General features: G+C 48.7%; 7 protein-coding genes; 4 read left to right on the forward strand and 3 right to left on the reverse strand.

Moving 5' to 3' along the window:
* Positions 1-1,862: 1,862 nt before the first annotated feature.
* Positions 1,863-2,152, forward strand: FFUJ_06069 (uncharacterized protein; the record flags this gene model as incomplete). XM_023579353.1 has 3 exons in its annotated part: positions 1,863-1,875; positions 1,935-2,051; positions 2,109-2,152. The coding sequence occupies 3 exons, from the start codon at positions 1,863-1,865 to the stop codon at positions 2,150-2,152; spliced, it is 174 nt and encodes a 57-aa protein (XP_023432838.1).
* A 532-nt stretch (positions 2,153-2,684) lies between these two features.
* On the reverse strand, positions 2,685-6,473 carry FFUJ_06070 (uncharacterized protein; the record flags this gene model as incomplete). XM_023579354.1 has 5 exons in its annotated part: positions 2,685-4,317; positions 4,373-4,477; positions 4,524-4,752; positions 4,806-5,669; positions 5,804-6,473. The coding sequence occupies 5 exons, from the start codon at positions 6,471-6,473 to the stop codon at positions 2,685-2,687; spliced, it is 3,501 nt and encodes a 1,166-aa protein (XP_023432204.1).
* A 2,027-nt stretch (positions 6,474-8,500) lies between these two features.
* On the forward strand, positions 8,501-9,009 carry FFUJ_06071 (uncharacterized protein; the record flags this gene model as incomplete). XM_023579355.1 has 2 exons in its annotated part: positions 8,501-8,681; positions 8,732-9,009. The coding sequence occupies 2 exons, from the start codon at positions 8,501-8,503 to the stop codon at positions 9,007-9,009; spliced, it is 459 nt and encodes a 152-aa protein (XP_023432205.1).
* A 287-nt stretch (positions 9,010-9,296) lies between these two features.
* FFUJ_06072 (probable nucleolar protein 10) lies at positions 9,297-11,252 on the reverse strand (the record flags this gene model as incomplete). The annotated part of the gene is made up of 1 exon (XM_023579356.1): positions 9,297-11,252. The coding sequence occupies one exon, from the start codon at positions 11,250-11,252 to the stop codon at positions 9,297-9,299; it is 1,956 nt and encodes a 651-aa protein (XP_023432206.1).
* A 986-nt stretch (positions 11,253-12,238) lies between these two features.
* FFUJ_06073 (uncharacterized protein) lies at positions 12,239-16,859 on the forward strand (the record flags this gene model as incomplete). XM_023579357.1 has 3 exons in its annotated part: positions 12,239-12,277; positions 12,351-14,853; positions 14,893-16,859. The coding sequence occupies 3 exons, from the start codon at positions 12,239-12,241 to the stop codon at positions 16,857-16,859; spliced, it is 4,509 nt and encodes a 1,502-aa protein (XP_023432207.1).
* A 397-nt stretch (positions 16,860-17,256) lies between these two features.
* On the reverse strand, positions 17,257-18,282 carry FFUJ_06074 (uncharacterized protein; the record flags this gene model as incomplete). Its single annotated transcript, XM_023579358.1, has 1 exon — positions 17,257-18,282. One exon carries the CDS (start codon positions 18,280-18,282, stop codon positions 17,257-17,259), a length of 1,026 nt encoding a protein of 341 aa, XP_023432792.1.
* A 1,193-nt stretch (positions 18,283-19,475) lies between these two features.
* Positions 19,476-20,624, forward strand: FFUJ_06075 (uncharacterized protein; the record flags this gene model as incomplete). XM_023579359.1 has 2 exons in its annotated part: positions 19,476-20,026; positions 20,081-20,624. 2 exons carry the CDS (start codon positions 19,476-19,478, stop codon positions 20,622-20,624), a joined length of 1,095 nt encoding a protein of 364 aa, XP_023432208.1.
* Between the last annotated feature and the right edge of the window lie 656 nt (positions 20,625-21,280).

Here is a 21,280-nt window from a genome sequence, read left to right on the forward strand (position 1 = left end):
CAACTGGCGCCCGATTTTAGTTGCTGCACATGACCATGACTGAAATTCATGATACCCTCCCTCTCCCGGTCTCCGGGCACTTTGCCCGAAGCTATCGGAAGACTCCGAATACCTGTTGATAACAAAAGAAAAAGATATACACGGCAGCAGAACAGGTACTCAATGGCCCGAGACCAGCCGGACTCTATCTCGGATAAAACACCGCTCTTCGGCACTCGCCCTCACATCAAAAGAGAGAGAGAAAAAAGAGGCGGCTGAAAAAGGACATGATGAAACGTGATAGGTTGAAATAGACAAAACTTCGATAAAAAGGTGCAGGGGTAACGACAGTTAAGAGATCCAACCGAACGTAATGTCTTGCGCCATATCTCTCGGCTGCCTTTCTTTGCCTTGACTCCTAGATCATCTTCCAAGAGCATCTCGCTCCGGTTTCACTGAGACCGGACCGGCCCTGCAGACTATGGCGCAGATGTATATAAAGCAAAAACACGCAATTGGACGAGACGACCAAGAAAAACCCAGAGAAATCTTCCATAGAAGTTCTCAGAAAAACGTACCTGAAGTAGCTGTAGCGGGGCGCAAGGTGCTCGCACATCGTTGACCGGGCTCGTTGACCTCGGGGCTGGCAGCCAACCTCGAAGACTTTAAAGGCGGCTGGCATCGCAGCGTCTGGCCGAAGCGGACCGATGCCACGGGACTTCGACGGGCTAGCATTAGATCTCGACGCCAGGAAATAATAGGTACACCACTATTCTGTGCTATCCTGTCTTTGTGCTGGCCAGAAGCTGTGGAGGCGTGCGTGGAGCTTTGATGCGGAACGATACAAGGGTCCTAGCCTCTGAGACGGTAGTTGAAAGAACTGCCGTTCAAAATATAAGTACATACGTACGCGCAAGAGGGAGGAGAGAAAATAGAATGCCCAAGACCTACAAAGCTGGACAGCCAGAGACTGTATTGTGAAGCGAAAGTTACTCTGTTGTCTGGCCAGATAAGCTACTCACTCACCACTAACCTTTTGAGCTAGTTGGGAGATCATACAATAAGATCCCGTCGAATCGCTATCACCTCGCCGCTATTTGGTCTTGCTTATTCCCGTGGCGGGTAAACCGTGACTGGGAGCTCTAGGGCGCAGATTGATCTGGGAGTCACCGCAGATCCGATGCCGCACTGGTGATTGTTGACGAGAAATAGAGTGAACAGAACAGAGCGAGATAATGTGTGTGTTCGAATCAAAGAGGGGCAATGTCCTTGTTGGGGTTGTAAGAGCCAAGATTGAGATGGTCACGTTTGTGTGATCAAACGCACACTACCTACCTAACTACCTCTGAGATTAGAGGCTCAGTACGAATGAGTACGTTCTGGCTTTTTATACCGCTTGTTGAGGTTGTCTCTCAAAGAATTTGCCCGATATCGTGGTTAGTGACATTGTGTGCAAGGGTTTAAATAGGTAGTCGAGACCACCGGTCTCGGATCAAGTATAGTAATCTTCTCAGAACCAATGGATCCTTTCCCCAAATGTCTTGCTTGTATAGTAGGTAGTGATACCATGCATCATTTAGCCATGTCACGATAACTACCGGTACCTAAGCTTGTGTGAGAAGACAGCTAATACAATAATACCAGATAAGGCGCAACACCTCAAACACACAGCTTCTCATTGGCCAGCCATGTTTCTGACTCAAGCTCTCGGTGAACATTACAGCGCTCCTACTCACCGAGAAGATTAGGTAGTGGGGTTAAGCGACCATTACGGCGCTACGTTTTGCCGACAGCCGCCCAACGTCGCCAGTATCCGTAAATTCTCTACTATCACGGCGACTGACGTACAGCAAGATTAAGCCATCTGATCCACGTCAATCAAAATGGCAAAGAAGGGTAGGCAAATCCCCTCAAGACCACCCAATCAGGCTGTTGCTGACTCTATTCTCTTACAGCCAAGGCTCGCCTGGTGCATGCGCGCCTCGTCTCCATGGCCATGACTGGCTTCTTCTATACCTTCAAGCGTCCCAGAACCGCACCCATGATGAGCATGTTAAAATACGACCCCATCGGTACGGCCTGACATATTGGAAATATCTGGAGCCATCTGCTAATTCTGTCAATGGCAGTCCGTAAGAAGGTGCTGTTCCTCGAAACCAAAAAGAGGAAATGAAAGCCGCCCGACCTCGCTCCATCATACCTTGTTCGATACAAGAACCCAATAACCGAGTTTCTTGCGTGAGCTAGAATTGGCTCTTTAACTGCAAGCCATCACGCACGCGCCATGTAACACTACACTAAAGAGCATCGCTGGAGTTTTGGGCATCAGGATCCTCCCTCTTCGAAATGCGACTATACATGTACAACATAGACCACAACATTGTCCTTATGGATATGGCTGCTTTCGTATGCCACTGAATTTAACGACCAGACTTTCATGATCCCGTGCCTGCCTTGTACGTGAGCTCTGCCTAGGTATTTGTGTACAAATGATGAGGTGCAAATCTTTATTCTATCCACCATTCACGCATTATCTTCTTCAAAGCACCAAATACCCACCACGATTGTCCCACAAAGTTGAATTCTAGTCATCTATGCTCCCCGAGAATTAAAAGATCTAGTAATTAGAGAAACCTCGAGTTCCCCAGGCCCACAATATTACTACATCATGGCGATTGTCTGCAGTCTTTTCGTTTGTAAGCATATTAGTTCGACTGCTTCGAGTACGTCTTTCGGATCACATGGCGTGTTCGAAGCAACAAAGGCCTGTCTGAACTCTCAGGTTGCGAGTCGGCTGGCGCTTCCTCCGACTTGACTCGTTTGTTAGGAGAGGCGATATCGTCTTCCTCGCCCACAAAGGAGATACTGTGCTTTTTCCCGATCCCACCGTCGTCCTTGCCATTTGGCAGAATTTCTTTGGCAAAATCCTCCATAGTAGGGAAGTCCCAGTTAGGACGTGCAGGCTTTGACTGGATCAAACCCGACCGAATCTGTTCAACCATCTCGGGGTTGCTACAGTCTATAGCCGAATTGACTTTAGCCATAACGGGCCTGTTGTATTGGCTGTGATTTGCAGGTGGCCTGATAGTTTCGGTTTCCTGCGTCGAGGCCGTCGAAAGTCGTAGGATAGATCGTGGGGCAGAGCCTTCTCGGCGCCTCGCTTGCTCCTGTATTACCGAGGGCGCGGGCGCCGGTGAAGATGCTTCCAATGCCGGACTGGCTACGACGACTTTACGACGGTATCTTTCTCCCTGGTAATGTAAATCAAGAGTAGTAAGGTCACTTAGACTGGCCGAACCCTTCGTGTCAGTACTCTTCTCTTGGCCACACGAGTTAGACTCTTCCGAACCGTGCTCATTGAAGTAAACGGACTGGGTTCCAGTCTCGCCCCGCGAGCCGACAGCTTGCGGTATGACCCCCAATTTCTCATTAACCCAGTGGCGCTCCTTGCTCAGGTAAAAAGCGGTAGACTGCATTACCTGATTAAGATCAACCATCTTGTTGAATGTGGTGTTCAAATTTTCCACCCTGGGAACCTGCTCTGTCATTCCTTCTAGCTGGTTCTTCAAAACATCGATTGCTTTGAGATCTTGGAGTTGTCTCTGGAATAGTTCTGCATTTACACCGGAGTCACACTCCAGAGCAGCAAGCTGTTGTTGTAGATCGTGGGTTTTCTTACGTTCTTCAGCCAACGTCTCGCGCAACAACTGAGATTCTGGACCACTCGATGACATCCCTTCGAGTTGAATCTTGACCTGTTGAAGATGAGCCTCTACTGCCGCCTGCATAGTTTCAGACTTGGAAATATCTTTCTCCGAAGCAACCCTTTCCTCCTCAAGCTTCGTTGTGAGTCTAGTTTTGATCTCACAGATAGTTGCTTGCAAGTATTCCCTGGCCTGCTCGTCGCTCTCGAGCATGGAAGTTTTCATGAGATCGAGCTTCTTAGACCATTCTTGAGAGATCTGGTGCAGAGTTTCCTCTAGATCCCCGATCTTTGATTCACGGTCTTGAAGCTGTCTGGTTAACTTGTTGTCAAGATGAGTCTGAAACCCTTCTTGCCAAACCGAATGGCCAGTAGCAAGTCTGGCCAAACTTTTATTTGTTTCGTCGCAAGTCTTCTGGGTAGCGAGAGTTTTGGCAGAAATATCGCCTAGATGCTCAACCAGAGCCTGGTGTGCTTTCTCATGCCACTGCTGACATTTAGATAGAGTCTCCTGCTGATCGACTATGTTGTTATGCAGCTTCTCGAAGTGCTCCTGGATGATATCCTGAAGAGACCCGGCTGACTCTTTTGCATCGCTTTGAGACGAGATTATCTTCTGTATCTCAGACATCAAACTGGAAGCTTGATTAGTGCGAGAGGAGAATGAAGCAAGAGATAAGAATCACATACCGGGAGACAATGTTTGTTTCTAACTTATCTGCCATCACCTTGACCTCTTCCTTCGTCATTTGGCCATCACTGCGCGACTCCAAATGGTTGCTCATCAGCTCGAGTCTACACGTTGGTTAGAAAGATTCTTCCAGGAGATATGTTGACTTACTTCTCCAAAAGGGTATTTGTTAGTCTTCCCTGTTTCTCACTCCACTCAGTATACTTCTCGTTACCTTCTCTTAGTGAGGACATATCAGAGCGGAACGTTTTCACCTCATCCAGCAAGCTTGATTCCGTTTTTAGACGGTTCTGGAGTTCAGTGGCTGCTTCCCTTTCTCGATTTATTTCCTTCTCCTGATTCTCAAGCCTTAGTTGCAGCTCGGAAATTGTGTGCTTTTCTAAGAAATACAGTCAGTCTCTGGTTGTGACACAACATAATCGGTGATCTTACGTTTCTGTGCTTCTTGTTCAGACTCAGATCGATACTTTTCAATGCAAGATTTGAGTTCTTCACGCTTCCTGTGACTGTCCTCCAATGCTAGCTCAACTGCTTTGGCCTCTTTCTCGCGCCTGTCCCTCTCCTTTTGCAGCTCATCGTTCGCTTCTTTGTGAAGATTACGAGCCCTTGAAAAGAGAACCTGCTGTTCTTTAATAGCTTCATTAAGCTTTGACCGGTGTTTGCGATACTTTTCATGAGTTGCTGCCTCGAGATCCCGAGATTTGATCAAGTCGGAGCGAAGAGATTCAATCTCACCCTGCAATCTTTGAGTTTCCTTTTCCGCCAGTGATCCTTCTTCTTGTAACTTGCCAAGGCGACACTTCGAATCTCCAATCGCGGAATCCTTTTCCGCTATGAGCTGCACAGATTTGTCCAAAGCCTTCTGTGTGTGCCGCAATTTATCCTCAAGAAGTGTAATCTCCTGAAAGGCCTCCTGGCGCTCAGCTTCGGCGATCTGTATGCACTCGTTCCAGTATTCAGCCACGTTCTGCATTGCAATCTTCTTTCGGTCAGGCTCAAATGTTGGTCGATGGTAGACTCTCTGTTTAGCAGAGCGTTTTCTTGATATATTGCTACTCCTGGAAGCTGGGCGATCGTTGTTTCTGTCGGACACTCTATGGTATTTAGATGCCGATGGGGGCTGAGTCGGCCAGTGACCACGGGATACGCGATTTCGAGACTTTGTAGTGGTCACGGGAGTCCGGGGAACAGGTGCCTCCAGGTCACCACAAGTACTGGAAGAGGGCGCTTGATGTGAGGCTCGGTCAACACGCGTAACATGTGGAAGGGGAAGTTTTAGACCTTCAAGTTGGCGCCCTAGATTTGAGCTTTAGCGGGAAGGACAATTGGCGTCGTGATTTGTAACTTGCCATGGCCTTTGATGTGAGGGAGAGAAATATTCACCTGTTTTCCCAGCCGTTGAGAAACTTGAGCTTTGGTAGCCTCTTTACCGAAGCGAAAAGCATCAAAGATGGATCCAGTTTCTGTTGGAGGTGGTGCGTTTATATCAGAAGCTTCTGATGTATTTTCATGAGGGAGCCTAGAGCTATCGATACAGATGACTGATGCTTCACCAGGGCTGTCTCGTGTAGAAGATTTCTCCAATGGAACTATGGTGTGACTTGAAGAATTATCCGACCGACCAGTGAGGTTTTCTTCATTAACATGAGAGGAAATCTCGGAGAGAACTTTGCACCCCGTTAGACCAAGCTCAGGGAGATCTAAAGGTATCGCAGGCCTATGGATATGCACAGGAGCGTGTAGCGGACTGAGTGGGGAGTGTTCAGCAGGAATGTTTTTTGGCCTAGGGAAGAACTGGGAAGTATCAGCTGCTTGGGGCTGCTCAGGTTTAGGTCTCTCTGAGAACTGTCCAGGGCGAGGAGGTTTCTTTTCGGCAAAGCAGAAACCTTCGGCCATTGTTGACGTCGAAACCTCCTCTCTTGGCACCGAGAACCTCCTGAGATGAAGCTGATTCAAAAGCGTATTAGGGGCGGTCTGGGAATCCGGGATGACCGATCCGAAGCTATCAAAATCTCTTTCATCTTCAATAGGTCCAAAAGAGATCTGGCTGCTGCCTCGACTGAATGATGCTCTGGGTTTCGGGTCTGGTGAGGCGGTCATCTGCGCCTGAGTAGCTGGTAGGCCAGCCAGACGTCACGGTTTACAAAGAAAGAAGACCTGTATTACGAGATTTAAAAAGGGTATCGTCGACTGTGAGGAGAGGAGTGATGTGAATAAGTTGAAAATGACAACGTGAGTTGCCAAAGAAGAGAATAAATTCCTAAAACCTTCCAGTAGGCTTGCTTGTACCCTCCTTCTCGTCTCAGTCGTCCCTCTATCACAAATGCTGGAAGGTGTTTATGATACGGCTTCCAGCTGAGGTTCCGCAAAATGTTTTCGGGAAGCTTCACCTGCCTAGATTGTATAGGTACAGTGATTCATTGCCCATTCCATCAAACCCATGGTGCCTGCCGTGGGCAGACTTTGAGCGGAAGCAGGCAAATCTCAAAGAGCTCGGAGTAGGAGGGATTTTGAGAAGGATGCCTTGAGGAGGCAATACCTAGGTACTACCTACCTTACCTAGTAAACAGTAGCGGAGGGAGTTCCTCGCATTTTATAAACTGTTACTGGCCGCGTTCCTTCTTCTGGCCTTTTAAGGTATAGGAATTCAACTGCCGTACGGATTATCAAGATTTTACCTTATTAGGTACTTACTTTGGAGGCTTCCAATGGTTGGTAATTTAAAACCCGACGTACCTTAGTACTACATGCTTATAAGAAACGTGTATGATGACGGGTAAAGGAATAGGTAAACTGATAACCCCCCTGGAAAGCAGTCCCTCCAGTTACCGCTTGCTATCACTTGTGACCTTCTAGTGTAACTAACCTCCTTGAACTGTATAAGTCAAGCTTATTATATGTCTTCATTTGCATGAGAATATTCGAGAGAGATTAAGTGATATGCTTCTTTCTTAACTGCTGTCAACCTGCACCTCGACTAAACTACAAGTCGCATTTGGAGATGTTTTAGGCAATTTGTGAATGTGACTATATTTGGTGGTGCTTTAGACTGACTTAAAGAAGCTAGGGTCATATACGATCTTCGGCTATCGTACAAGCATCTAAAATATACGAAATCGCAAGAAGGGAACTGTAAAGGAGGCCTCGTTTTTGTATCACACAGCATGGTTGTATCACCCTGCGCAGGGTCATGAATATATTTCAACTGCTAAAGGCGCTTATACCAGATCTAAGATGATGTAACATCGCATCGCCAAGTTTTTCGCTTAGAAGTAAAATCTAGAACGGCGGTTATCTGAAGTTCAGCGTCTTCTCTTCCTGCCAAGATCAATCTCAAACGCTGTCCAAACCATGACAACGGCTGCAGGTCAACTTACACGATAAGCATATAAAGAACCAACAACGACCCCTGGCGCTTCGGTTCAGAAATGGACGCCAACAATGCATGGGCCACCGCTAGTTGATCATTATCAACCGCTGTTATCACCGGCCCAACATCACATAGTGAAACGAATATCCAACACCCACATGCACTACGACTTAATCCCCAAACTAAGGCTTTGCAGAACCAATCCGGCGGCTCATCACTGTGAAAAATATGAATATTTCCCTTGCGCACAATAACGGCCCTGCATTAATCACCCTTTGGCGCGTGACGAAGTACAGGCATTGAGGTTGATAAAGCCCAGATCTCAAGTCTTATTGGCCGGACCCCTGTTTGAGGCTTCGCCGCTCAGCGCTTCGAGCTGGATTGTCACCAATCACAGATGTGCGTGTTACTATATCGCGGTTCCTGCTGCTGTGCTCGAGTCTCGGCCCCGTGATGAAAATCCAATGATGATTCGTCTTGAATACTCGGGACTTGAGAACCAAGTCGGTATCAAGGATGCCAGGGTCTGAGTACTACGCATGTGGAGGATGAGGAACCAAAGATTTGGGGATGTATATACAAGTGGCTGCCCTCGCCAAAGAGGCGGTATTCTTGAAAATTCCTAACCCTTCTATCTTAATTACATGGTATTTTCACTTTTTTCTTTCTTTTTCATAATCCATAGGTTCTGTGAACCTTCCTGTGCAGCTTCTCGAGCAGCCATATCCTTACACCAGTTTACACAAACTCAAAGACAATGTCTTCGACAAGTAACCCTTTCCCACTTGCGTCGGAGAGCTATGATGATAGTGCTCCAAGTGCCGACTCTGGCACTGAGGCGGGTGCTGCTGGTGACAGCTCAGGCAACTCCGTTTCCATCTCTCAAGGCGGCATGATTGCTATCATCGTTGTAGTTGTTGTCGTCAGTTTGATCGGCAGTATGTATCCCTCTCCCATTGATCATTTACATGCACTGACTTTGTTATAGTCTCCACAGCTGCTCTCTTCTTCATAGCAAAGAGGCGTGAATGGACAATGAGAGAGACAATCAGAAAGTCCGCCCGCAAGGTTGTTACAGCTCTCACACCGCGGAGAACAGAGTTCCCTTCATCAGTCAAAGACGGGCCTGTTCCATCTCATCGTAACCGTACACGGATTGCTGATGATGATGTCCCTCCGACTCCGAGAATCCGACCTGAGGATCTTGAAAAGGGTCTAGCTCAAGCCAAGGCAAAGCGTAAGGAGAAGAAGTGGTTAAAGAAGTGAGGAGCAGCAGCAGCAGCAGCAGCAGCAGCAACAGCAGAGGGAAATTCTCACTGTAGTGTGCAACTGGCAGTCACGGTGGCAGGAGTGGTCATAGAAGTTGTCAGCCACGTATTTGATGGTTGTGGTCTCAAATTGGTGTTTCCAACGGACAGGATCCGGGTATCATCCATGTATAAATAGTAACCTTCCACGCATGGGCTGTCTCATCTTTACTCCACGAACTGAGCGTGAACGCCTTTGCTATTTTGATAATGAAATCCAAGCGCCTGCTTTGTCTTTCTCGTTTCTTAGATCCGTCTAAATGTGTTGCCACTAGCGCTGCGTCGAGCAGCTCCTGTTCGTTTGTCCCGGGGTTCAGCAGGCAGCTCCTCCTCTCTCTTCTTTTGCTTTCTCCTTGACTCTGGAATGAAGGACACTTGGCGCTCGCCAACAACCTCTCCTCGGGCCTGGTGAGTGCGCCCCGACTTCTGCTGTCTCGAGCCAAGTGCCGTGTCCTTGACAGCCCGTCCCTGGTTGCTGGTTGACGACACACGCATGACGACGTCTTCGTCCTTGTTCTTTCGCCTTGGCGCTGGGACTTTCTTCTCCATATCTTCATCACTGGACGCATCATCGTCAGAGTCCTTGCCCTGATAACGGGCCGGGGCCTTCGCATCGACCTGCTGTCCCACCGCAGTGCTTGGGTTGAGAGCACGGAACTCTCCAGTAGTCTCGTCCACCTGGAAGGCTTCATCCTCGAACATCTTGCTGAAACGGGAATCACCAAGAACACCGACATTGGTGTCAACCTCATCTCTATTCTCTTGCTTCTTGAGAATCTTATCCACCATCTTCTGGTTGACCTTGACCTTCTTAGTGCCTCTGATTCTACTTGCGCGTTCCTTCTCGACCTTATCCTTGATACGCTTCGTCCTCTCCTCTTCCCAGACGTATGGGTTGGCAATCAATCTAGCTTGCTCGTACAGCTTGGAGGCCACAAAGTATCCGTGCATGTAAGGTCGAAGTAGGTTGGTCTTTCCAACCAGGTGGGACAAGCTCAGCTGCTTCAGTTCGGGTAGTGTCAAGAACTTGTAGTTGTCGTATGTTTCGGTGTGCACCTCTTCCGCCATTTCTTCGACCATGTTGTCCAAGAATGAGCACCATTTAGGAGCGGGACCTAGTTGGGGAACGAAGAACGCATGTTGCTGCTTGCCTTCGTTGGCTGTCATGATCATACCGGTATTCTTGCACCATGCAACGTCGTTGATGTCCACGATAGGCTCTACTGACGTCCAAGGATCTCCTGTCTCCTCATCCCATAGCTTGATGATGCGCTTATCCGCTGACAGAATTTTCTTTTCTTGTGATGCCGTCGTCATATGCATGATCTTATGCACAGGGAAACCGTATCCTTGATCCTTCTTCATGAGGGGCACGGGTCGTCGCAGATCGAAAATCTGCATCATGCCACTCGAAGCACCCGTAACGATAGAAAGGCCCGAAGGGCTGAAGTCCAATGCTGTAACTTCGCCTTCGTGGCCTCCTAGCAAGGCAACCCTGGACTTGGATCGGGGGTCCCAAAACTCAACTGTTCCTATCGAAGTCCCAAAAGCGAGCAAGTTGTGAGTATTCTCAGCGATAGCAGCCGTGTTGACGCTACCAACCCCAATACCTCCTTGTAAACCGCCCCCAGTAAGTTCATCGTCGCCACCAACATCGACCTGATATGACTTCATGAAGCGTCCTAGCTCAAGGTTGAGGCGAAACACCTCGCCCTTACCATCGCTATCCAAGCCCACCGCTGGCACGAGAGCCTCGGTAGATTGCCGGTCGTAGACAAGAGCTCGCCCATATCTGGGAAGACGGACTTCGTAATGGCAGCCCATGGGGGTGTGGAATTCGAGGCGGCGATCGGTTTGAAGGTGAAGAGATTTGGAGTAATCGGTTGATAGGAGCTCAAATGAGTGATTGAGGGAGTTGGTATGACGAGCGAAAGACAGCGACAGCTGAGGTAGGTTATGAACATGAATCTGCGGCTTGTATGTGCCTGTACTCATGATCCAGTCGCCATCCTCACTGACCCGGATACAGTTACTAGCCTCTTCGAACTCGAAATCCTGCAGAAGCTCGACACGATTCTGGTATTCAGCATCGTCCTTCAAACTTCGCTTTCTGCGTCGCGCAAGCCAGTCGGGTAGAGGTCGGGCACTAGATGCGCCCGAAATTGTATATACGGGAACTGTTCCCGGATTTGAAAGCTTCATGATGGCGGGGTTACAGCAAAACTGCACTGACGAAACTTCTTGGTTGTCGTGTTGAGAGGAATAATGCAAGTTTTGCGATTAACCAGGTGATGCGCCTTAGACTTGGAAAAAAATCAAGGTGAAGAAAAACGACGCCCCACTATCTTCGGTGTGCTCGGTGACTCACGGTAAGAGACCCCAATGGATATCTCAATTAGAGGGAGAATGTATATACTCTGACCGTTTCTTTATGAATGTTATTTACAAAACAATTTAGTTATTTGAAACCAAACAGTAAGATAGATGATTTATTTTGATAGTTTATGGTCTTGCTTGTATCAAATTGTATACAAACGTCAAGATTCCAAGGACCAACTCTCTACTGTTGCTGAGCTTCCTTTCCCCTAGCCTAGCCTAATTCTAGCCTAATTCGCTCCTATTCAGTCCCTTGAAATTGGTTGCCCGTTCCTTTACTCCCCCGTTAAACCCGGCCAACAAACCACTTGATTGACCCCGATTAAAAGTGTTCCCCATCCCAGCTGAGGCCCTTGCTCTTCCGCCTCCACTGAATTCCCACCTCCGCCAACGCCTAGTTTGTCGCGACAGACATCATCAAATATCGGACAGGCCCAGACCATCATCGCATCGTTTCCTTTTGTCCAGAGAACACAACATAACGTCAATAGCTTAGCTTTTACTTCTTTCAGCAATATTTCGAAGAACCAACTTACCGTCCGAGCCATTTTAGCTCTCCGTGGCACCATCCCCGAGCTGCGAATCTGCGACTAAGCACAAGTGTCTGAGCCCGTTGAGATGGAGTCTGGGGAGTCGACTGCCCCTACCAGTACCATCCAGACAACCATATCTCGACAACTTCTTTTATCCTAAGGCTCGACTGCAAAGAAGAAACGACGCAGAGTGTCGAGCCCTTTTAGGCTTGGGCCTCGCCGTCGTTCCTAAGGCCGCATTTACGGTTGCGACTTCGGAACGGCGAGGAAGTTGTCGCAATGGAGACCAGTGAATATGAGACGAATACCTTGTCGATAGTATGTTTGAGTTACCCTTATACTTTTAGCCTTCCTCCAAAAGCATTTCTTTATCTAACTTTGAACTTTTCAGAACAACATCGCGTCGGTAGCCTTTCGCATCTACGAGCCTCCTCCTGACCAATCGCATGGCTTTCAATCATCCGCTCTCGAGATTCAAAGTTCCCTTCGCGACCAAGGAAAGCTTGTTTCGTACGACGCCGAACGAGTAGGAATTTGGATCTTCCAAATCGTCAGCAAAGACGGGACGAGCAGTCTCGTCAGTTCTGCCCCAGGATCTAGCCTGGAAGCTTCAGGCTACACATTAGGGATGGTTGAGGAGGGTACCCTTGAACCAGTAGCTTTGCAGAAGAGCCGCATCCCGGGAAACACCACACAAAATGCCCCGAATAATACAGCGTCGACCTCATCTCCGGCCGAGGCAAATAGCCGTAATCCTTTAATTTCACCAACTCAGGTCGCTGGAGGGGCTTTGCCAGACGGAGGGTCTCAATCTTCAGCTCAGGCTACCGACATGAGGACGCCGCGGATAGTGCCAAAGATTATCTACGAACAGTTCATAGTCGCAGTCATTTCCTCGATAGCGTTTGCTTTCTGTAGTCGGTCTATGGCCATTCCACTGAACTACAGGACAATGTTGATTCCACCTTTGCAAGCCGATGCGAATGACCGGGAAAGGGGCTCATTGCAAGCCGATCCCGTCGTTGGCACATTCAAGACATATCTCACTACTACGGGCTCTCTTGTTGTCAGTCTCACTTTCGCTTACTGCAAGAACCTGGCGACAGTGGAAGATGTTCTCACAGGTGATTCCTCTTCGCCAAGTAGCTCAGTACTGGCTGCCCCTTATGGAGTTTTTGCAACAAAACAGAACTTTGCGAATGGGGATGGTCCGGATCGAAGCCTAGCACAGACACCTAATACGCAAGCTTTGAGCGTGAGAAGTGTTCCAGACACAAATGATTCGCAATGGAAGCACTCATGCCTCAAAGCACTCGAATACTGTGGACTTAACCCATCTCAATTCAAGTCGAGCCCCTGGGTCAACCTCCTTATTTCCAAGCCGACTTCGCAAGATGCGGACGGGGAATCTAAGCGATCACGGGCAACAGTTCCGTGGCCAGGATCGCTCTGCTTTCGAAAGAAGCCACTGGAAATGTCAACAACTCATCGTGTTGGCGACACAATGCTCAGTGGCCACGAGGAATGCCACGATCCTCTAGGAGATGCTCGTGGATGGTTCGCCGGTGCGTCTGAAAGGGAAGAGAGAATCTCCAAACGCAGAGCTGAGCGAATGTATGCTATCCCTAAAGAAGTTAATGGTGCGAACCCCGTCGCTCAAAATCTCAACGGGCAGTCTCCTTTGACCATGAGGCGACCTAGCACCGCTGCCGCTGGTGTCATGTATCCAACACCCCCCGACGCAATTCAACAACACATCGGCGTTGCCCCTTCCTTGGATGGAGCGATCCCAAGTCCCAACAACCCGCCCCCGACCCTTGCAGTTGTCGATGCTGATATCACGATGCCAACAGCGACATCGATGCCTGATGCTGAGAATGATGCCTGGGGAGGCCATCACGAACAAAAGAGAGAACGAAGCGACAGCAACGCTATGGGCGATTCTGACGATGTAATGAACGACTTGGGTGAGGATGTGTTCGGGGACCACGATGTAACAGAGGATGACTTTAATTTCTTTGACGGCCCTGACGGCAACGATCTGGACATGGACATGCCAGATTTGCAACCAGCTCCTACTGCACCTGCGCCCCAGGTAATGCCTCCGCCGTTGTTATCGCATCCGCAGCCTCACAAAGCCATAGAGCCGCAGCCTGAAGTCAAACCAAAGCCACAGATCAATGATTCTGTCTTCGCTAAGCCAGAACTGAAGCATGCCAGGAGCTCACTCAATGAGGAGCTTAATCACAGAATCAAAGTTGAGCGACCAGATACTGCCAAGCGAGGGTCTAGTCCATTTGACCCTGCCACGGTGTTCAAGCGAGTCCGGGCCTCGTTGTCCAGCCCTACCAAGGATGATTATGCTGTTCAGCCACCTCGGAGAAAGAGTAGTGTCTTTGAAAAGGTCGAGTTTGATCCTAAGATCCCTCTGATCAATAAAAAGTATGAGCATGGCGGCGCATTCGACTTTTCAAAGGACCAGCGTAATGAAGATTCGAGGCCGAGTGCGCATAATCTTTCTCGAGATGAGTATCTCGAAGGGCAAGGAAAGCTGAAGCAGACTTCCAAATCACTTCTTGGGAACTCCCTTATCAGAAGTTTGACTGGTCTTGACACATCTACTACCCATGCAAGCCCCCAGAGACTGAACGGGCATGATTGGATCTCTGAGGAGAGTGATCTCGAGTCAGACGGAGATGATATAAGTTCGCTCTCTGGTGGTCCAGTTTCTCCCGTCAAGTCCAGTATTAAACGAATCGTCGTGGATGATGATGTTCTTTCACAAGCTACAACTTCTAGAGAGACAGAACTGCTAGATGATTTCACTGATGAGCAACTTGCGATCGAGCTCCCAAAACTGTCCAAAACAGAATCGCCAGAAATGCTGCTACACCGTTTCTTTTTGGACCCAGAGCCACTGAACGTGGACGTAGGCCTTTCCAACCACGATTTTGTTGAGATTGCGCAAATCATCACCGAACAGGCTGCTACCGGGCGACTTGAAATTGGCCTCGAGCATAAGGCTGAGTCGTCTGTCTCCCTTGCGACTATGAGGAGCCATGAGCTCAATATCGCTCGGAACTCCTTACAACTTCTTCACGATGTCATGCCTTCGAATTTGGGTACCCCCACGGCTGTGCGGTTGAAAGGGCTGCTGGAAATTCAGGACCTCCCCCTTGTAGGACAACCGAGCCGTCTCCAGCCCAGACCGATTCCGGGCAGAGATCCCAACGCTGAGCAATTGCGCGCAAACAATCTATACCAGATTCCTGTACCTCATCTGGAAGTGCGCAGATCAGAAACGAAACTCTCAGTACTTCCATCATCAATGTCTTTCTGGGAAGGTCTGGGGCTGTCACCTTCGTGGGGGCCAAAGGACATCTCCGCTCTTTGCATCTTTCCAGGCTGGAAGGGGATATCAGACCACGTTGAAAGTTTCCTCGGCCGCGTAAAGAGTGTATATGAATCGTTGAAACTTGGCACTCTCAACAACCTGCCGTTGTCTGGAGACTGGGACGATGGCGTCTTGCCATATGAGGTTGATAGGATCTCGACTTCGCCTGACGCAACCGTAACTGGTCGTGGCTCTGCTCTTGTGGAAAGCATGGAAGTGCTCCGAAGCTCTCTGTCAGAGTTGAAGTCCAAAGACAAGAATCTGGTCATTTACTTCGTTTACTCACCAGATAATCCGGCTTCCATCATCGAGGCTTGCACGGCTTTCTACCGTTGCTTTGATGAGTACAGCGACCTACTAGCAGCTCGTCGAGAATCTCCACAGAATGAGCTGGTGCTGCAGCTTGTTTCATTAGATATGATCTCTTCTACGACGTCGCTAGTCGTCCCGACTCCCGCGGAAATGATCAAGCTCTGCATAGAGACATATGATAGGTGCACCTTGTTTTTGGATACCGAATTCGGTGGCCCCACACCGGCACCGGCAGTTATGCTCGAACAGCCTCCACCTCGCATGATTGACTTCAAGCTTACAACGTCGCCTTCTCAGTCCCTTATGCATGAGAATTCCTGTTTACATGTTGGCTATGCTGAAAGTCTTGACGGCCGATGGATTACAGCTGCATGGACCGACAATCGTGGACAACGACAAGCGACCACGTCCTATTCAATCACTCGGAGCAGAACACCGGATCGTTCCGTCTCCCAACACAAGGCCGCCATCATAGCTGAGATCTGGGCGACTACGTTGACTATGATATCAATCTGGAAAGTTCATTGGCGAGTGATCATCACCAAGTCTGGGGTAATGGACCAAAGAGAGGTGGAGTGGTGGCAAGCAGCCTCAACGCTAGACGACAAACATTCATTCACCATGATTATCATGTCCGTCGATACCAACCCATCTTTGCAGCTGGTCCCGCCGATCGTGAAGATTCCTCATACGGCAACCTCGGCGTTCTACTCAACACCAGTATCCACGCCCCAGGCTAATATTGTTTCACCGGAGCAAACCACAACGCCGGCAACGCCTATGCGTGATGCTAGCACGTTAGCTGCTACACCTACAGCCGAGGGTGCTGCAGAAGCAGAGGCCGATTCCTTCCTGATCGATGCCACTGACCAGACATGGGGTGCCATCGTCGGACATCGACTCTGTAACTCTACTACGTTACTGGAAGTAAGACCGGCACTTGCCAGTGGGTATTTGATTAAAAGAACAGGAACAAAGCTTGAAGACCCCCCGGTCGTGATGGAGGTCAATCTTGTTCACACAGAGGCTACACCTAGGGCGTACGAGCCTCTTCTAAGAGAAATGTTGTGCTATTTTAGGGGTCTCGGAACCCTAGCCAGAGCACGAGGTGTTGTAGATCGCGAGATGGATGTTCGGCCTTGGCATATTGCAGCGGCAGAGAAGGGCGTGCGGGCGCTGCATCTACTATTATGATGATACAGGCATTGGGAGGCGTCGTTATTGGTAGTTGGTGTGTAGATTGTTGGTGTACGGCGTTTTTGCTTTATGGTGCATATTTGTGATTGGATAAGCTGCTTATGATTCGAATACATACCGGCATTCTGTTGCCACCTTCAAGCTCACCTCTCGAATCGTCGAGATGGCCATCTAGTAGGCTGTTGATACTAATGATAGTCGAGTAGCCAAGCGGACATAAGTAAATTAAGAGCAAAATGCTATATATTGAACTGTCTAGCAATAACTGCAGGTGCAACCTAAAGATCAGAAAAGAAAAAAAAAACACCAGCATATTATTAAAGCTATGTGTTTTTAGCTTTTAGTGGTCAAGGAATTCCTTGGACTGGGTATCTTACGAGCAAGCCATTGATTGTTATTGAGGAATTTCAAACCAGTCTCTCTCGCCCGACCCGTCCTGACCTTTTCGACGCCAAAGTTGTCTCTCAACGTCCCATTCCCAGAATTGATGACCCGGGTGCGTGGCGAAATCGTCGTTCTGAGACTCATGGGTAGTGTTCTGATCTTCCACCAATTCAGGGGTACTTGGATGGGTATCTGCTGAGGTTGTGTCTACCAGAGACCAGCCTTGGAATTGAAGACTGTGAGAAAGAACTTGAGATGCTTCAGTTGACAACTCCCAGGCAATGTTTTCACCGGCGTCGACCATACTAGCAGAGTCCGAAGGCTGCAGCGAGGAAGTCCTCTCTCTGTGCAATTTGTCGTTGGGCGGCAAGATCCATCTCCCATCTGAATCAGACATGTTGGAGGAGATATCAAAAGAGCCGCACAAGGAATCAGTGCTAATCTTTGATAGTCCTTCGGGCTGTTCGGGCTCTGAAGCTACGGGTTTGAGGTGGGGGGGAGGGTTTTGGGCTCTTGTGCAGCAGCGAGCCAATAGCCGCTCGAGAGTTTCTTGAGATTGTTGATTCTTGGGGATTATGCCTTGACTCTTAAAGTCTTCCCAGGTGTTGAATTGGAAGGGCAGGGTTTTCTCTGGACAGGAGGTACTTGACCCTTGCCCTTCTGGTTCAGGTCCCTGGGACTGTGCTGGGGGAGGGAGGTGGACACTCTGGTACAGTTCCTCGGGGTTATCACCAAGGACGAGGTCTTGCTCTAACCCAGGAATGATATGAACCTGGCTCGTCTCCAAGTCCTGTTCAGAGCCAGATAGAGCCCAGGAGATTTCTACCACAGAGGGGAGCCCGGAAGTATGCTTCTCGCTTGTCCCCAAAAGCTTCTCTGCTATATTTTTGGAGACGAGGCCATAGGCTCTGCCGTAGAGTATGGCACTGATTTGTAGAGGGTTCTGGGACTTTTTTCGTTGCTTGGAGAGGTTGGGATCGTTGGCAGAAACTGGCCAGCAGTTAATGATGACTAGTTGAGTGAAAACATCTGACATGTCTTCGACTTAGCGGGTAGGAGAGTATATTCAAGGTCCTGCTCTGAAACGAGTGAGTAGCCCCAGAGGGGATATGAGGATGGAAGAGGCCCAAGACTTGTAGGAATATATCGAGTGAGGCTCCAATTTCGGACACATCGCGGCAGTCAGCGGGGACCGAGGTTAGCAAAGGGAGTTGAATGGGCCTTTTTAACATTTGTGAAAGACAGGATAAACAATGATAGTCAATGACCAGTTCTAGTCAAGCCCAGTATACTAACGCCCGGCAACACAATGAAGGATGCATAACGTGAAGCATTTCTGATCAGCATTGCTGTCTTGGAACAAATCAGGCTGAGAGGGACTGGGGAATGGGGGATTTCCGATTGAGAAAGCCACGTACTCACCCACCTGTGAGTTGTCACATTCACCGATATCACATTGCATAAATCACATCAAAATGCGGAGCTAATAATGCAGAAGACCAATTGTGAAATACAAAGCGAGGTGCTCGGGGAGTCGAGTTTGGGCCTCGAGACGTCACTGATGATACAACTACCATCGGCCCTCAGCTTCAAAGAGTTACAATTCCCTAAATAGGGACAACCCTTACAGTTTCCTGACCTATAAAACCCTTGTGTATCACCATGTCTGTCCTGCTGCTCCTATCTTCACTTTGTTATTGTTCAAGTCAAGCTTGACTTGGCCAACCACGGCCAACCACGGCTCGATATCGCTCACTGAACCAGTTGGCTGCATAATAGCATGGTTCCTTGATTCTGCAGCCAGGGTGGGTTGAAAGAGAAAATGTCGCCTTCTATAGGTGAACATGGCCCTCCTAGCTACGGTATATCACAGCTGTGCAGTAGCTCGTCTGGCTGAGGGAGCGTTGTGTCTTTGTGGTTTTCTCTGCCACGTATCGGCCGTGTAAATTCCCATCATGGTACGCCATCCATGTTCGTGCCGGTACTTGATGAGGCTCAACTGATCTAGTCCATGATAAGACCAGGATCGAGAGCCTAATGTGAGGCCCGAATCGTATACTCTGGTGCTTCTCTTCCTTCATTTTCCTCGCCAGCGGTTGCTTGGAGTCTTCGACAACTTGAGTCTTCTCCCTTTTCTACCTGCTTGATATTCTTCCGAGTGTTGTCTAAACTCCGACTTACTGGGTATACTTAAACCTCATTCCGGCCAGGACAGGTATCGATGCTGTCATGATCGCGCGATCACATTACCCTAAAAAGAAATCGTTGAGAAAAGGTTTTAGGAGTCTCCTACCTGGACCTCTGCAGAAACGTGTGAAGCAGAAGGAGAAGGGAAAGTCACGTCCCCAAGCATCCGTATCATCGGCATCGGCATCGGCAGCAAAGCCTTCGGCATCCTCCCAAGTACAAGGACTCAAAGCCTTGGCTTCAGAAACATATCTGTTACCAGAAGCACCGAACCCTCTTTTAGAGAGCAACATCGAAAGCCCCGTGGTTCAGAAGCAGATCTTCATCGCAACAAACAACAGCAACATCGACGAGTCCAACATCACTTCCGTCGACCCTCAGGGTCAAGCTCAGACACGAACCCTTTATCCTTTGGAATACAACACTCTCGTTACCTCAGCGCTTTATTCTGGGTCATATTCGTTACCAATATCAGGACAGGACATCCAGTATACTGCTCCCAGTTTTACCTCCTCTATCACCCAAGCATCAGACTTGGACTTTGATATCAATGACAGCTTTCCCCTACAAGAGTCAAGCCAGACACAATTTGGGTTAGTTATTCAATACCGTTTGCATCCTTTCAACTTGACTAATATACTTTCTAGTGCTCCCTCTATCCAGAGCCCTCTAGTATCAGACTACAGCCAAGACTTTGGTGTCCCCTCCGGCCCTTCTTGGCCTTCAAACATGGGACAAGACGTTCAGCAAGGATTACCGCCATCTGCTCCCCATGTCCCCCCCTCCTCTTCTTCTGCTGGACAGGAGTTGAGCCTGGTCAAATTCACTTTTGATGGCGGTTATTCGACCTACCAAGTGGTCGAATTCGACTGCAGGTGGGACTTCAACTTCATAGCCCAGAGTTCTGTTGAAATTCTACAACGCTCATATCCTATGCAAGTTATGAGTGTCCCACCAGGAATCGGCAGAAAGACGCAATGTCCCAATGGTGGATTAATCAATATCGAACGGATCTTGTACGCCGGGATCGAGTTCGAGTCTCATCGCCTCCCATTTCCTCCTGTTCGAGTATACTTTGTCGTATACGATGACTTCGGGGGCGAGGATGGAGTTCATATGACCTTGGGCCGGGATTGGGTCAATAAAATCGAACAGGCCTGTCTACAGATTGGCTACCAAGGTCAACTATAGACTCTTAAGAGATCTATTCAAGCTCCATGCGAAGCACTAGAGATAGGTGAAGCTTCCGTGCAGTATCAGCAGGGTGATATAAGAATAGGGCGCTCTCTCAGCACTTTGACGAGAACAAAAGCGGCCTAATTTTCTTTCACCCAGTACCCCATGGTTAAATTGCAAAAACCATGGCCTACAATCATACGTTCACAAGAACCTCGATAGGAAGTAGCCAGAGGTTCTCGAAATGGTCCAACCCGTTTTATCCCGTCTTTACTTTGCGTCCTTAACTTTATATCGTTTTGTTTTCCTCTTTATACCTAGCTAGCCCTTTCCGATTGCGCTCGAATTATTGCAGTTTTCGGCTTTGCCATGCCCAACCCAAGGCTTTTGCCTTACAGAACTTCGTGTGGAAGGATAACGACAGGGTTGTTTAGGATGTTTTCTCCTGTGCATGACATATGTATATACGGTCTCTGTATCTGCGGCTTGACTTACAGCTTCTTTCTATTGCTTGTTAACGGCGGGGAATGTTCTGGCGTCTTTATGATTTTGGGCTGTTTATCGATTACTTGTATGGTTTGAGGCACAGAATGGAATATCACCATACATACAAACAATGACACTCATAGGCCTAAAATCTAGTAACTTAGATCAGTGACAGGGAAATGAAG

Source organism: Fusarium fujikuroi, chromosome FFUJ_chr06 (genome assembly GCF_900079805.1).
Source record: "Fusarium fujikuroi IMI 58289 draft genome, chromosome FFUJ_chr06".
Classification (NCBI taxonomy): domain Eukaryota; kingdom Fungi; phylum Ascomycota; class Sordariomycetes; order Hypocreales; family Nectriaceae; genus Fusarium; species Fusarium fujikuroi.